Raw genomic sequence first — 18,119 nt, 5'->3', positions numbered from 1 at the left:
AGACAATGGAATGCATCCTGGACCACCAAGCCCCAAGGACGGTATTTCCGGCTCAGAGCAGCCAATGCATAGAGAAGATCATAGGGCCAGCTCCACCAGGAGGCACAAGATCCCTCACTGAGCCATAGAGCTACAGGGAACAACACTAGAGACACAGTGCAGGACCTGTGCCTGATCTGACCCCACCACTCTGGGGTGAAACACTAAGGGCGTGCGTCAGAGCAGCAAGGAAATTAAAGCAATGAAATCTCCTAAAGAATACCCAAAATAGACTTTGGGGCCAGGGTGTGGCACCCTATCAGTGACTAAAGGTCAACAAACAGACTTGAACTATTTATAAGCTTTCCTTTTTTGTTGGTGGTGTGGGTTTTTGCTGGTTTGTTTTTGTGTTGTTTTGTTTTTGTGCTTATTATTGTTTTTGCATGTTTATATAAATAAGATAGGCAGGGTAAAGAATCCAGAGGAGAAAACAATTGGATCAACGGTCTGGGGGAAAGTGGGAGATGCCTATAAACCCAGGGACAAGGGAACAACAAGTGATCTAAATCAATGGCAAGAAAAGTATAGGCTGTCTGTCGGGCTTTGATCAACATAACTGAAAGGAATTACTGAAAGCCGAATGAAGGTCAAACATGATAGTGGGACAAGAAGAAGTAAAAGGAAATAGAAGAAAGAACCAGGGAGCAAAGAACATTTTTAGAGATCTAAATATAGACATGTACATATATACTTATATATAACAATAGGGAAATAGATCTATGTACATATATTTATATGTTAAGTATGAAGGTAACAGATGGACATTGCACATCCACTCAAGTACTCCTTCAGTTCAAGAACACTTAGTTCTAATATCCCAGCAATCTCTGATGCTCACCTTCCTGACATGATCACTGAAGATAAAATCAATGCATAAGCAAAAGTGGTGAAGAAACCTGATGGTGCCTGGCTATCTAAAGATATAGCATCTGGAGTCTTAAAGGCTTGATGATAAACAAGCAGCCATCTAGCTGAGAAGTAACAAATTCCACACAGAAGAAGCAAAACAGCCTTTGTGATCATGAGGTGTTGATGGGATCAGGTACCAGGCATCAATGACCCAGAATAAAAAAAAATCATATCGATGTGAATGAGGGGCAGTGCAGAGCGGAGAGCCAAAGCCCATCTGTTGACAACTGGACATCCCTCACAGAAGGATCACAAGGAAGAGACAAGCCAGTCAGGGTGCAGTATAGCACCGATGAAACATACAACTTTCCTCTAGTTCTTTAATGCTTCCTACCCCCCACTATGATTTCCCCAAATCTACCTTACAAGTCTGGCTAGACCAGAGCATGTACACTGATATAGATAAGAGTTTGCAACACAGGGATTCCAGGACAGATTAACCCCTCAGGATCAATAATGAAAGTAGTGAGACCAGGCGGGGAAGTGGAAGGTAGGAGGAGAAAGGGGGAACTGATCACAATGATCATCATGTGACCCCCCTCCCAGGAGGATGAATAGAAGAGTAGATGAAGGGAGATAGCAGTCAGTATAAGACATGAAAAAAAATAGTAGTATATAAATTATCAAGGATTCATGACGGAGGGCAAGGGGGAATGAGCTGGTGCCAAGGGCTCAAGTAGAAAGAAAATGTTTTGAAAATGCTGATGGCAACATATGTACAAATGTACTTGGCACAATGGATGGATGTATGGATTGTGACCAGAGCTGTATCAGCCCCAAATAAAATGATTTTTTAAAAAGATTGAGTAACAAAGTTATTCAAAATAATGGCATCTACCTGGTACTAAAATTGCATTTATTGTTACTTGGGTATATTAAATGGATAAAATCAGCCAAAATGTATACTGAAATATTGAAACAGAAAAAGCAAAAAAAAAGAAGAAGAAGAAGAGTTACCAGTGCAGTGCATCTTTTGTACCCAGGATTCATGCACCGAGCCGCTTCAATCCAGGAGACAAAGAGCTGTGACACCAGAGCTGGTGCTAGATGGCAAGGAGCAGTGGCATGGAAGTGGAAACAGCAAAGTCACACAACCAGAGTGGTGGGCTGTCTAGTCTATGGACTGAGAAAGCTGAGTACTTCCAGGCAAGATTCATACTGGTGCATTAATTAATGGTGGCTGGGAGGCTAAATGGAAGGGGAGCTAATAGGCTGACTCATAGAACTGAGCACCTTGGGACCACAATGAATCAGCAAAACTGATTTAGTAACAGTTTAGTAAAACCAAGCAGGGTAGGAGCCAGAGTCACAAGGCTAAGAGGCTGCAAAGCCAGAGAGAGAGGTGCCCATGGGCATGACAGAAAGGAGACTGAACTGATGGGAAGAGCTGTAACATTTCCCTTCGTCAGAAGCCCCATACTTGTGAGTACAGTACGGTCTGTGAGTTATGCACAGCATTACAAAGCTATAGCTTATCCATTACCCACACATTTTAAAGCCAGTGACAGAGATGGTTGGTCAGAGCTGGTGAAACACAAGGGAGGGTAGAAGCATGTTTGACCTTTATCTCAAAGCAATCAACCTTGGCTTGATGCTGGTGACAATTACTCTCTCATCTTGAGCCATGAGAAGAGCTTGATGCCACTCAATTTGTAGTTTTGTTCGTGCAATGAACGAACATGAGAAGGTGTTTCACTGATGGAAACAGATCTGGGATTCGTGAATAGCATATCCTGGATCGTGAAAATAGGAATCTATTAATAATATTCTCTTGACAGTGAAAATGAAAGTCATGCTATCAGACTCACAGCAACTCTAGAGGACATGGTGGAACTATGCCTGTGGGTTTGGGAACTGTAACTATATGGGAGTAGAAAAGCATGTCCTTATGCTTCTTTATGGGAGCAATTCATTCATTACTAAGAACTCTAAGGGTGGTGTTGTCTTTTTCTACTTAGAGAAAAACCCTGTACATTTCTATCAATTAACTTCTCTGGGAAAACTGATATGGTAGTTAATTCAGGGTTAGACTCAACCTGAAATCCACCTGGTTCCTTCTCCCATTTGTTCTAAAGACTCATGCTCCTCTTAATCCTTCAACATCTTTACCCCATCTCAGCTCACTACTCAAATCTTTAATGCAAGAATTTAAAATAGTGAAATGAAAGAGGATCATTTTTATCCACAAATAAGCCCGCAGTATAAAACCTGCTGTGACAAAAAGGAAAAAGAAAACAGGTAATGAAATGAAAATAAAGACTAGAGATCTGGAAGACAGTTGCTATTTTTTTAAAACTCCATGGTCAGTATTCTGTTTTCACTGTCCAAATAGTCATCCGTCACCTGTTTTCCATTTCTATTAAATACCTTTTAAATCCCTGAAACACAGTATGAGAATTGAAAGCAATTCAAGACCTTCAGATTGATGAAATACACCATGATTAGAGAAAAAATTACTAACGGGAAAAGTATGTAGCATTTGTAATTTTAGCATGGCATTAGTCTTTTAACCTTCTAGACAGGTTTTATTAATTTACTATTTAAAATCCTAATGGCCTAATGTTAACTCTCCTCCCAAAATCTTTTCTTCATATTTGGCTTCAAACTTCCAATTCCTCAAACTTCCTATTCCTTTTGATCATGTGGGTAACTGCAGTGTCTAACAAATATAATTAGCGATTTAATGATGATTGTGAAATGATAGAAAAGCTATATAGTGTGTGCTTAGTGTGGATGCTGAAGCAGCCTGACTGGGTTTTAAATTCGGGTCCATCCATCGCTATCCAATCACATCACAGAAGACAAATGCGTCAATTATAAACGTGGCGTGTCTCAGCTTCAAATCTACCACACATTGAGGTGTTGGAATGAAGCACGTATTTCTCCTTTGGCTAGCTGGTACAGGGGTAGCCACTGTCCGGAGAGAGCATAGGAGAGACACTGCAAAGACGAACCACACCTACTCTCATCGAGCCAATACCAGTGCCATCAATCCTAGCTGCCTGTTCACGATTTGGAGGCTCTAAATCTTTCCAGGAGCATCTTTCTCCAACAGAGCAGCTGGTGGTTCACATTACTTACCTGGTGATTACAACCCAACGCATAACACAGGACACCACCAGGGCTCCTGCGGAACTACTTTGGAGTAAATAACTATTCTTTTTATAGTATTTCGCTCATATTACTAGTGGGGTGGTTTCTGCCTTCTAAATAGATACTAATTGATGAGAACTCTTTACAATGAAAACTAAAATTGTGCCTAGTTCTTATAATTATTTCTATGGCAAAAATAATTTTTACATAATCTATAATTTTTAAATTATATACACATTGTGAACAGTCTATATGTTTATCAGAGACAGAGATGCTAAGCCCTGGCAGAAGTTCCAATAAGAATGATTTCAATCCAACCAAAAAGAAGAAAACAAAATTACATGTGCGATAATTACTTTCTATGGAACACCTTCTCGAGCTCCATAGAGTCTCAATTGCACTTTACTGACACCTCGATTCTTCCTTTAATCATAATACACGACTACTAAATCGAAGTATATCTTCTTTATAGTCAGAATGTATTGAGAAAAAGGATCTCATTTCACTCTTTACTGAAGCCCTTGGAATAGAACAGGCCTTCATTCAATGAAAGGTTTTGGAAATTATTCTGCAAATTTACCAACACTCAATGTTGCCCGATTGTTTTCATCACTCATGTTCCAGCCGGACATAGTTTGCTCACAGACTCTTCTTGTTGGGTGCGCCATTCACTCCCCCTCCATTGCCTTGACTGGAAACCACTATGGTTTTATTTTTCAATTTTTCAAGAAAATGTGATGCTCCATTTTTGCTTGCCTTCCTTCATTCCATTCATGAGCCCATTTAATTAAGTATTTTACAAAGCCTTCTCCATGGACACCACTTCCTTTCCCTTTATGAACTTTCCAGGAATACCAGGATAACTTTGAAATAATACAGATAACAGTCTATATGTACATTTTGGAAAGGAAGTATTTTCATTTCAAAAAGGGGAGACTGAAAGGAGAATTTCATAGATTATAGAATAAATATAATTAGCTGTGATCAATAAACTTGTTAATCACAGCCAAAACTATGTAGCCACTCTATCCCCAGGACTGATCACATAAATTATGACCATGTATTGATACACCATATTGTGAAAGGAGAACACTCTTACATCGTATAGAGCCTTCTGCCAGACCTTGAAGTCAAACAGCAACCATTCAGAGAAGCAACAGAGTATTCTTGTGAAATCAAAAACACCAGAGCATAAGACTAACACATTCTTAGGTGGGTGAAGGGAGACATCAGTGTAAGACATGAAAAAATAATAATTTATAAATAATCAAGGGTTTGTGATATAGGGAGGGGGGAGTGAAGGGGAAAACGAGGAGCTGAAACCAAGGGCTCAAGTAGAAAGCAAGTTTTGAGAATGATGATGGTAACAAATGTACAAATGTGCTTGACACAATGGATGGATGGATTGTGATGAGAGTTGTACAAGCCCCCAATAAACGGATTTTTAAAAGTAATAATAAATTCTTGTTCTCATTTTTACATATAGCTTGCAGTTATGTCTAATTAAATTTCAAAAGGGCAAAACTGAATATTAAAATATTGCCTTCTTCTACTGTCCACAGGTACAAAGCTAATCTGGTTTCCTTTAAATGGCAAGTCCTTTCAGTTGTGCAGAGTTCTCAATTTTGACAGTATTTATTAAGTAAGCAACACACTATTGAGTCTTATATGACTTCACACTTTACATTATAAAACAGTAAATATATACACATAAGTTTTCACAGGACAAGTCACCAACTTTCACTCACCACAGTGGAGTTCTCTTTTTCCGTTAGGGAAGCCAGGTGCAAAATCACAGACCTTGCTAGATGAAATACTGTCTGCATCTTCCCGGGACACAGATCCAACTTAAAATGAAGAGATAAAGAAAATATTTTCTTTGTCTTCCAAAAAATACATAGAATACCTGATGGTTTCATGAACACTCATTTGAATATACAGATGCTGAAGATGAGAGCTTAAGACAAGGCCAGAACATATTTGCTATTTTCATCATATCCCATGTGTTGTCATAATGTGCTCTGTCCTTCAAAAGAACCCACAAGACTACTGCGCTAAGGACATCCTGGAGTGGTGGAGCCATGTGAATGTCAATGAGTCCTTCAAAGTCTTTCCTGCAAGCTTCCTCTTGTGGACAAGTGAAGTCCAGCTCATTGCAACCAGAGCTGTGAAAGAACCCCGTAGGGTTTGGGGGGACTGTCACCTTTACAGAAGTAGATGGCCAAGTCTCTCTTATGCAATGTCACCAACTGGGATTGAAACACCAACTCTTTTTCTCTTTTACATTTTATTAGGGGCTCATACAACTCTTATCACAATGCATACATATACATACATCAATTGTATAAAGCACATCCTTACATTCTTTGCCCTAATCATTTTCAAAGCATTTGCTCTCCACTTAAGCCCTTTTCATCAGGTCCTCTTTTTTTTTCTCCTCCCTCCCTGCTCACCCTCCCTCAAGAGCCCTTGATAATTTCTAGATTGTTATTTTGCCATATCCAGAGTCTCCCCTCCCCTGCTTCTCTGCCGTCCGTCTCCCAGGGAGGAGGTCACATGTGGATCCCTGTAATCGGTTCCCCCTTTCTAACCCACTCACCCTCTACTTTCCCAGTATCGGCCCTCACACCCCTGGTCCTGAAGGTATCATCCACCCTGGATTCCCTGTGCCTCCAGCTCCCATATGCATCAGTGTACAACCTCTGCCCTATCCAGCCCTGCAAGGTAGAATTCGGATCATTGTAGTTGGGGGGAGGAAGCATCCAGGATCTGGGGGAAAGCTGTGTTCTTCATTGGTACTACTTCGCACCCTGACTGACCCATCTCCTCTCCTAAACCCCTCTGTGAGCGGATCTATAGTGGCCGACATACGGGCTTTGGGTCTCCACTCTGCACTTCCCCCTTCATTCACTATGGTATATATATACCTGTTTACCTTCAAGCCTTTAAGATCCCAGACACTATCTCTTTCGATAGCTGGACATCATCAGCTTTCTTCGCCACATTTGCTTATGCACCCGTTTGTCTTCTGCGATCGTATCATGGAGGTGTGCAGCCAATAATATGATTTTTTGTTCTTTGATGCCTGATAACTTATCCCTTCGGAACCTCAGAAACACCAACTCTTAAAACACAAGAGCAGAAGGTCGTGCCAACCAACCCCACTACTATTACCTTGAATCCAACTCGGTTTCAGAGCAAATGAGCAGTCTCCTTTTCTCCTAAGAGAGGCTGCTGGGTGTTTAAAGACTCTCCTCCATGTTATTGGGGGGAGAGGTCTCAGTTATAGACCATGATATCTAACATTTTTACTTTTTTAGGTTTCATGGATATACAAGATCCAGATTATAGAATTGACATGAATGAGTTCTCATAGAAAGGGATTCTAGTATATATTTTTTCTTTACCAAGAACTACCCATTGTAATGTTTAAAATTCCAGTAATAAAAACACCGTACCTTTAGGTTGTGCGCTGGTGCCTGGAAGCGACTTATGGGAACGTTCACATTCCCTGGAAACACTGATGTCATCCACAGCAACTGTAGCATTTGATGATAAGACTGTGGCTTCTAAAATTAACTAGGGTTACGAAAAGATAAAATCATTTCCAATTTCCATAAAAGAAGTTCATTTGCATCCATCTTATCTCCCTAACTATTGAAAATTCTTTTGACCAGGATATTCAGATTTCAAATGGATAAAGTTATACAGCTTTGACGGCAACTTTCAGAGCCCTACAATGCTAGATAACCTTGTTTCAATGAAAAGTTAATAACATTCATCCCCACTGAAGGGCTGCCTTCCCAACGGAGCCATTAAGCCTTCTATGCATTTAAAATGAGCTCTTTGGGGTAATCATCTGTGTGCTTTATAACTCAACTTAATTGAGATAGAAATTCATTTGTAGTTGGTCTGCTGGCATCAACAACTCATTTCTACATCAGAATATTTAAATATTGACACGTTTTATGTACACATGAACAGAAAGATACTTAACAAGGTAAAGCCCACCATCAGTAACCACGCTCCGTGGTTAAGAACATGCATACCCAAAGCTTTCTGAGGCATCTCTGGCTTTAATTCATTCTAAGACCACAGCTAATGACTGACATCTTTTGCTTTCTTTCTTGTTATCCACTCACCTTATTTTGTTGTTATTTCATCATCATAAGATAGCAGAAAGAAGGTGCCAAATTAGTTAATTTAGGGCAGCTAACAGGACCAACCCAATCCAGGACCCAGATTCTAGGTAGCTGGCTCCATTTGATTAGGATAGCTCTCAAACTTCAAGGACTTTACCATTTGCTCCGTAAGATATGTTAGTAACCAAGGTGCATAGTAACTGCTATAGAAAAGGAATGTGTACAATATTAGGAGGATTTTAAAAATATTTCCTATTTATAGCTATTACCTAAGATTGAGTTACTTTGAGAAACCGAGGTAACAATCGAAGCAAATGCACAGAGACACGAAAGGGGGTGCTATATGCAAAGCACTGTCGCTGGGTGTGATTATGAGGATGGAATTTGTGTGAATTGAAGCAGCCACATTAAAGAACAACTTAACAAAAGATGAAATAGACTACAAATTTAAGGCCACCTCGCAGTATTTACTCTGAAAGAATATGGATACCAAAGCGAGGAGTAAAAGTAAATGACTGGGGCCACTTAGATATTTATCAATCAATAAATGTTAGAAAAACTGCTTTAACATTTATAAATCAATAACTGAATGTAGCCTATGGAATATTGTGCCAGAATTTAAAAATAATATTTATCTTTATATACTAATAAAAGAACAACTTCAACATACAAATTTTAGTAAGTCATTGAATAGATCACAGAAAAACCTACACTATTAGTTGGCTAAAAACAGAATTGAGGTTTTTAGATATAAAATTGAGATAAATGGGTCATATTAAATAATACAAAAGAGATTGGAAGTAGACATAAACTAGCATCAAAATTACTTCAAGATAAAGATTATGATAAAAAGTTAGATTAGTCAAGAGAAATGACTGCTTTGTCTATAACTTTTTATGTTTTTTAATGAGTATACATACTATTAATTTTTATATCTGGTTAAGGTAGTTTCTGTAGAAATCTAAGGAACTTGAACTTCTAGCTAGAGTCAGAAAAGAAGCAAACTAGGTTTTTAAAGGAGAATTTTGAGAAAATATATATAAACACAATAATTTAGAAATATATTTTTATGCATAACCCCATTGAGTTATTGGAATTTATTTCTTAACAACTTTGAATAAATGGTACTTTTATTAATTATTATGCAGCACTTAACATTGAATTCGATTAAAATATAGATAGTCAATTTTTCATATTGTTGAAACAAACATTGGTGGAGAATCACCTTTGAAGGCCTGTGGTACCCAGGGAAAGCTGGAGGAATAATAGAACATTGATGACATTTCTGTGTGGCCCCAAAGAGCCACAAGGTCTTATTTTTCGCAAAGACAGGACAGGGCCTGGGATGAGTTAAGCGATTCGAGGAGATATGGCCTTTCACCAATGATGACACCCTTCTGCCCAAAAGGAATCGACAGACCCTTTTAGGTTTTCATGTTAAAGCATATGTATAAAAACAACAAACTTCCAAAAGCAAATAAAAGTGATATTAGTCAATTTATATTTTTGCTTCCTTACTTTTGCATAATAAAATTCAGGACCATATAGTTAATGACTATAATTCTACCATTCATTAACAACATCCAAATTTAAAAATTGTTATGTCCTCTTAAATTTATATAGATTCAATATACATGTAAATATAGATATTTATACCTATAAAATATAGATAGTTTATATCTGTAAAAAACAATCTATAGATTAAGGAAAAAGATAATCTGGGCTCATTAAAAAAATAAAACCAACTACCAAAAGAACAAACAAATCTGTCTTGGAAGAAGTACAGCCAGAGGGCTTCTTAAATGCAAGCCTGGTGAGGCTTCATCTCATGCACTCTGGACATGCTGTCAGGACAGACCGTCCTTGGGGAAGGACATCCTGCTCGGTGCAGCAGAGGAGCAGTGAAAAGAGGAAGACCCTCAGCACGATGGACCTGCACAGCCCTGCGTCCGGGGGCTCAAACTTACGAGCAGTGGTGAGGATGGCGAAAGGGCAGGCGGAGCTTTCTTCTGCTGTCCAGAGGGTCGCGAGGGGTTGGACCTGACTCTGCAGAGCCTAAATGCTGTCCTGACTGTTCCTATCGTCAATTACTTGTTTTAAGCCAACAGACACTTCAGATATAGTCAAATGGAGTTCTTTTGGGGACCTAGTGTTACATGAGAAAGTGGTTGCTCAAAAGGGACATTTCAACTATGGATAAAAAACTTATTTTATAGGTTTTCAAGGTAATTTGGGAATTGAAATGCCTTTCCTTTTTAATTCTACTTTTTAAGGGTCTGGTTAAGCTTTATTTATTTCAGTTTATATTGTGCTTAGTCTATTCTCCTCTGAGTGACCAACATAATTTATTGTTTTTGCTTCTGTGATTGGCAACACCTTGAGAATTGTGAAAATATGAAAATATTACATTTTTCACATAATCAAATCTGAGGGAAACCTTTCCAGAAATATATTCAGCTAGAATATTTACATTTTCTTGTTTTTAAAAAGAATAACAAGTAAGTGAATCAATTGCTCTTTGACAAAGGACCAAAGACAATTCAAAGGAGAAATAAGTCTTTTCAATTAATGATGCTGCAACAACTAAACATCCACATACCCCAAACCAAAGGAGGTCAAAAGGAATCTAGGAACAGAATTTACATCTCTCACAAAATTGTCTCATAAGAGATCATAAATAAATGTAATGCATCCGAAATTGTCTCATAAGAGATCATAAACAAATGTAATGCATCAAAATTAAGCACTGCCAGAAGATGACATGGAGAACATCTAAGAGAGCTTGGTTTTAAACAGTAATATTTAGATATAATATCCAAAAGACAATCCATGAGAAAATTGTAATCTGGCTTCATTAAAATAAAAAACAGGCTGCTCCAAAAATAAATAAAATGTGTGCTTTCACAAAGGGTAGTATTAAGAAGAGGAAAAGACAAACCATGAAAAGTAAGAAAATCTTAGAGCATATTCCTGATAGAAAAATATTTATTAAAACAAGTGTGGTAGTTATATAATCTGGTATCCATTTTATGAAGGGGTGGGGTCTAGCCTGTCAATCAGGTGGCAGCTCGATGACCTCATATGGAGGCACTAAGGAGACAAATAGCTCACTGGAGGTGGGACACATGCTCACTCCCTGCGAGACAGTCCTGTTGACAAGAAACATGAAGTTACACTGGAGCCCTGGAGCTGAAGGAGTCAAACGTGAAGACCCCTGCCAGCACTGAGCTGTTTCTACTGCCACAGGATCCACAAGACTTCTCAGCCACTGGCCTGTGTTCTTCCTGCATTCAGCATCACTACATGTGTTTTATGAGTCTGAACAGGGCTTTATAGATTGTTATTGGACATATGGGCTAATATCAGACTTGTAGACTTGATCTGGACAAGACTGGAATGTTTTCTCAATATTGAATTAGTCTTGTATACAAAGCTCTTTCTTATGCACATGTGGGTATCTATGAAGCTGTTTCTCAAGCCTACCAGGACGAACACAAGTAGACAAAGAAAGAATTCTTAAAGTGGCATAAGGAAAAGAAGTTTTTAAACAGGCTAATGATCTGAACAGATAGCTCACCAACACAGACATGCAAATTATCAAAGAAGACAAAGATGCTGAATAGCATATGTCATTAAAGAATCACAAATATCAAATACCAAAGACAATAAGAAACCATTTTTATTTGAATGACTGAAATCTGAAAAACTGACAATACCAAATTCTGGCAAAGATGTGGATGGCAGGAATCATCATTTATTGTAATCTTATTCTATGATCCGGCAATCACCCTCATAGTTCTTTTCCAAATGAGCTGAAACCTTATGGACGTACAAAAAGCTGCACAGGAAGGTTTATAGCACCTTTACATATAATAGCTAAAACTTGGAATCCACCAAGATATCCTTTAACAGGATAAACAGACTATGGTGCTTCAATGCCATGGAATATTCTGTTCAAGAAAGAAGTGAGCTTTTAAATCACAGAGGGACATGGAGGGATCTACATACATAATACTAAACGAAAAGAGTCCGTCTGAAAAGACTGTGTCCACTGCATGATTCCAAATATATTATATTCCGGGAGTTTTTAAGGAAGTGCAAGGGTGAAAAGAACAGTGGGATTGTAGGGCGTGTCTAAGGCAGTCAATCACTATGTGTGATATTGTAGTGGTAGGCACATAGCACTAAGCATGTGTCAAAGCCAATAGAACTACATAACACAATGAGTAATTTTAATGTAGACTGCGGACTTTGTGTCAATATTATTGATACGCAATACACAAGACAAAGTGTATCAGTATTGGTTTAGTGATGACAACATTTAGTTCACCACAGAAAAATATTTATAATAGGGAAAATTGTGTGCCGAGATGGGGTACTATAAGAGAGCTCTTCTTTTTGCTCCTTTTTAATATAAAACTTAAAGTGTTCTATGATAGTTTCTTTAAAATAACAATGAGAAATACAAATATATATTTATGAGAGGATAAGAATATAAGGGGAGTAGAGAAATGATAGAATATAATTTTTCAAGAAAGAAACTAGTATCGATATTAAAAGCTTCAGCAATTTTTCATGATCACTTCCTACATGTATTTCACTTGTTTTAACCTTGTGAAGACTTTGATGTTTCCACTCTCCTTTTACAGATGAGGAAATAGAAGCTAGAGAAGTGAAGTAATTGGCTGAAGGTCCCATCATTAGTAGAGCTGAGTCATTAATGATTACGTTACATTGCATCCCTTTCACAAAATAAAGAAAATAATTGGCCCATCGCAGATAGTACAGAACAAGGCTCCCTGCTGAAAAAGGTTCAATACAGCCTTGGACTAAGAAGGCTGTGAGCACAGCAACTCTACAGAAACTAACCAAGCTCTAACTTGTGTATAATAAATCTTACCCTCCAATGAATCTTCAAATCATGTCAGGAAATTGCTATTGATCTATACCATTGACTCCGATAAAGAGTGAACATGGCTTCAAGCATTGTGGAAAAATTCAGCAAAAGGGTCATTTTAAGGTGAAATTTGAACTACGGTATAATTATGTTTTAAAAGGAAGTTCCAAGAGAGTGACTCAACTTGAAATCAATGGACAGTATTCACACTGTCACATTTATATGTTAAACCTAAGAACAACTGTTGGGAAAGAAAGAAATTGTACAGAAAATGAATATATATTGGGTAAAAAAGTCTACGCAACCAAATTAAAAAGGTTTATTTAAACCACTTCGAAAATGATGCCATCGACTCTACAACTCATGTGCTTCCAATAAAATATCACAGAGACTGAATGTTGAAATGTTAATTTGCTCATCTCAACGGCACAAGCACCATGCCTAGCACTTTCTACCTAACGAGGGACAAGAATTTCCTAGGACTCTAGGTACGTACATTCTGAGATTTGGTGGAAACATTATGGGACCAAAGCAAAGTGTACTCTGCTGTGATGTCCACAAATGGAATAAACAATATTTTCTTTTCACTCCCATTGAGTCAACGGTGACTCCTAGTGACCCCCCCCCAAGTGGGTTTCTGAGACTAATTATGTATGGGAGTAGAAAGCCCTCCCTAAATCAGAATTTAAATATTCCAAGGAAACACAGAGGTGATCTAGCCCAATTATTTTCATCTTCCTAATATGTGGGTTGGATTGGAATATTCTCTATAAATATAGTCAGAGTTTAGTCCTATTGGACTGGTGGCTCGTGAATGACTAAACCAACTCCAATCATTACTTCTGACTCACCGCAACTGGATATATCGTGCCCAAGGCAGTAAAGTTTTATAGGAGCCAACTGGTGGTTTCGAACTGGAGTGTCACAGTACCACCAGTTCCAGCAGAACTCTTCAGCGATGGAGGTCATCTATACACAACCCAGTCCACATATTTTTTAATCATTTTATTGGGGACTCATGCAACTCTTATCAAAATCCATCCATCCATCCACTGTGTCAAGCACAGTGGATGTACATTTATTGCCCTCATCATTCTCAAAACATTTGCTTTCTACTTGAGCTCTTTGTATCCGCTCCTCATTTTCTTACTCCCTCCCTGGTCCCCCTCCCTCATGAACCCTTGATAGTTTATAAATTATTATTATCTCATCATGTCTTCCATTGTCCCAGTCGACATAATTTAAGGAGCTCAAATCCTAGCCTGTTTCCAAGAAAAGAAACTTTAACTGTTTGAATAATTACATGCTAGATTGAATATTTGTAATAAAACAGCGTGCTCATCTTATGCTGATAGAAGAATAATGTAAGACTCTACTTGGCCAGATTCCTCATGTAAATTTTCCCATTAAAAAAATACATGGAGAAAAATACTATTAAAAATCAATATAAGATTAGCATATTTTCCTCTACAGAGGATAAGTAATGGATGGAAAAGAGGACTAGCCTGTAAATGTGTAAGGAAGTATAACAAAACTTTAACATTAGTTATTTCTGAGATGTGAACACCTGTGTATTTGGTTCTCCCTGTGGTGTTGCTAAACAAAAGGTCAATGGTTCAAGACCTTCAGCCATGCTGCAGAAGAAAGATAAGGCCATGTAGTCCCATATAGATTTGGAAAACCTATATAGTCACTATAAGCCAGAATCAACTGACAAGAAAGGGTGGGTTTCATATTTTCCATATTTTTGAAATAGTTAATAATATATATCTATAAACTGGCTAAATAAGACTTGCGATGTGTACACAATCTGAAATAATTAGCAACAGAATGCAAAGCCAGGTCCACAAATCTTTGGAGCCTGTAGATCTTTGAAATTTGTGGAAGGTCAGTGTTGAGATTGTCAAAATGGGGCATATACGGTTAGACTGGACAGCACCACACCCTCAGGGAGACGTGGGACAGCACTCTCCCAGGCAGACCGTCACTCCATGAACTGCCCTAGCACTTCACATCTCATCGGATATGGGTAGGTTTTGGCTCCAAAATAATTTCTGAAGAGCCTATCACTGGCAAAGTTCACATTCTGAATTGTTGAAATGAGACGGTGGGCCTATAATTTTCTTCTTGAGGATGCTATCCAGGACATTTTTCTTTTTATTTATCTGTAATTTCTAAACAAAGAAACTACAGTCAATGTTCAAGTAAGAGAATTAAGAAGGAGGAGGAGGAGGAGATGCCAACTTCTCTGTGATTTTCTCAGGGCTAACAATTCCCGGGTAGTGCAAACAATAGATGTGCTAGCTGCTAACTGCGAGGCTGGAGGTTTGAGCCCACCCAGAAGCAGCTCAGAAGGCCTGGCAATCTATTTCCAACAATCAGTCGTTGACACACAGTGGTACGGAGCACAGTTCTCTGAAACGTGGAGCACAGTTCTGCTGGGCGGGCAATGGGTCACCAAGAGATGGAATCAACTCCACAGCCATAACTGAGGGCCTTCAAAGAACTCAGAATCCTCTCCCTTCTGCATTGGCTAATTTTATATGTCCAATTGAGGGGGCTATGGTTCCCAGCCTTTGGGCCAAACCCGCATCCAGGTGTGGTTCAATAATGGAATCTAATGTGAATGACAATGTTATGGCTGTTCATTATTAATATAATTCAACAAAGAAATTAGTTGTGGTTATATCAGAGTGAGATCAATCCTAAACCTAATTATTTCTGAATTATAAAAATAGCAGAATAAATAAATGCTCATGCTACATGTTAAGATTATCTCCAAACCAATTGACAACAAGGAGCTAAGGGTAGCCCAGGGCTATGACCAAGAGGGAGGTGGCAACACCAAAATCGGATTTGGACCTTTAGTCTCTAAACAACAACAACAAAAACCTCACTGCTGTGGAGTCAATGCTGACTCTGAACAGCCCACTGTGAGTTTTCCAAGACTGTAACTGTTGACAGGAGTAGAAAGCCCAGTCTTTCTCCCTTAGAGCTGCTGGTGGTTTGGAACTGACAACCAGGCATATCGCTGCCCAAAGCATAACCACTACGCCACCCGGGCTCCTATTTCTGGCACCCAGAACTGTGAAAACACCTATTGGGGAGTTTTCTTTTAAGACAGCAGTACATAAAAGAAAGATTTTTATGATTAAACAGATGTTGATCAGTTGCCAACAACAAGGCCTAGTCCTCCTGAGAGCCAGGGAGGGGAGAAAGGAGAAAGAAGAGAGCAATCTGGGCTAGAAATCACCACAATCTCTCACCGCTGCCATGTTACAAAGACCGACCAGCCAATGAACAGCGCAGCCGCAAGTCATTGTCTCAATTTGTATTGGAAAGCAACAACAAGCAAAAGCAGCAAGGGGGTGTGGGGAGAAATCACTGTGGTGAAATGCTCAGTAATGGTAACAGATCATTGAGTGCACTTCAATTTAATAGCATTTATTGACTAGCCAGTTCTAACAAAGGACATGGCGTTTTCTTCCAGATATATCAATTAACAATAAACCCTGAAAGACTTTATTAGTATGTGTCACTGTAATTTAGGTAAGCCTAACAAAAAACTACTTTATATATAACTTCAGTGCATGAGAAAGGGGGTCAACTTGTTCTGTTTTTATTTATCGCTTCATACTGAATGGAGATCGGCACTATCTTTTCACTAATCATTCCATGGCTAACCGTTCTATCTACTGCTTTCCAATGAACACATGGATGTGTGGGACTTCTGCATATTTAAAATGGGCCCATCGTGGGAAATCTAATCAAGGATCCTTGAGAGTCAGGGGAGCTTGGGGGCCTTCGCTGAGTTAAGATGGCTAAGAATGTCTATGAACATTAAAATTAAACATGATGCTCACAATTTTGGATGGTCTCTCTCGCTGTTTTTGAGTCGATGCCAACTCACAGTGACTCTATATGACAGGGTGGAAGTGCCCTGCAAGTTTCTGAGACTGTTCCTCCTACAGAGACCTCCGTCTTCCCTGAGGAGCTGCTGGTGGTGGCAAATTTCTGACCTTGCAGATTACAGCCCAACAAGTAACCACCCTGCTATCACGGCTCCTGTCTGATTGTCTACTCTTGTCCCCAAATATTCAAATAAGGACCCTGTTTATAATATTAGATTGCATGTGTTTATTCAATGCTACATTCTCTCTTATGTACTTTACAGGTATAAATACAACCAATCCCCATAATCCTCATAACCTCTCTGTAAAGAATATAAAAATAATAGGAGTTGGTATTTATACCCTATTCCTCACATCTTCACCTGGGGGAGGAATTTCCCCAGAATCTCATTCTTATTCTTTCTCATGGAAGAAGGCTTATTTGATGGGTGACTTTGGAAAATTAAACTAGGCAAATCTGTAAGACATGCATTCTGATCTTATTTCTGGCTGGAGGCTCCAGTGGGTATCCTGTACTTCTCCACCCGTCAGTTGTCCTTTAAGTCAATCTTATTGTGGTCTCTGGGTAAATATATTCTGAAAACGTATGCTTTAAATACATGGCCTCAGATTCTAAAGACCTCTTTTAAAAATAGTTTGCTCTTTTGACTTCTGCATAGAAATAAATTCATCAAGTAAGCCCACAGGAGATATATAATTTATTGGGAGTTGCTAAAGTCCCAACTATTACCCTCCTTCCTCCTGTCCTTTTTTTAGATAGAAAGAAAAACAAAACAAATAAGTAGAGAGGGCCTAAGCAACTTTCCTATGATTGTACACGTTGTTTTGCAGCCTGGATTCTAGAGTTCAACTTCCCATCCACTATGTAAGCTACAATCTCGTTAATGAGCAGCCTCTGCTGAAGTTTGCATTAATCCCCACTGTGGTTTTCACAGATGGAAAAAGCATTACCTTAACAGCCAATTACTAAGCCGAGCACCAGCACAGATCGAAACACAGCCCATCTGAATTCAAACCCAGTGTGTTTCTCATTACATTACATCCAGCCAAATAGCTAAACGCATGCCGTTCAAACCTCAACCCAAGGGCACCTGTCCCATAAGGACACCCATTTGAAAAGCAACAGTT

At 38.8% G+C, this 18,119-nt stretch overlaps 1 protein-coding gene across 1 annotated transcript in view; it reads right to left on the bottom strand.

Moving 5' to 3' along the window:
* The window catches only part of MALRD1 (MAM and LDL receptor class A domain containing 1), an 836,583-nt gene that overhangs the window by 671,704 nt on the left and 146,760 nt on the right, over positions 1-18,119 (bottom strand). The window contains exon 14 of the mRNA XM_075553413.1: positions 7,500-7,620. Within this exon, the coding sequence (XP_075409528.1) occupies positions 7,500-7,620 (121 nt within the window). The remainder of the gene's footprint in view (positions 1-7,499; positions 7,621-18,119) is intronic.

The sequence above is a fragment of the Tenrec ecaudatus genome, chromosome 6 (assembly GCF_050624435.1).
Source record: "Tenrec ecaudatus isolate mTenEca1 chromosome 6, mTenEca1.hap1, whole genome shotgun sequence".
NCBI classification, from domain to species: Eukaryota; Metazoa; Chordata; class Mammalia; order Afrosoricida; family Tenrecidae; genus Tenrec; species Tenrec ecaudatus.
This window is presented reverse-complemented; position numbering and strand designations above follow the sequence as displayed.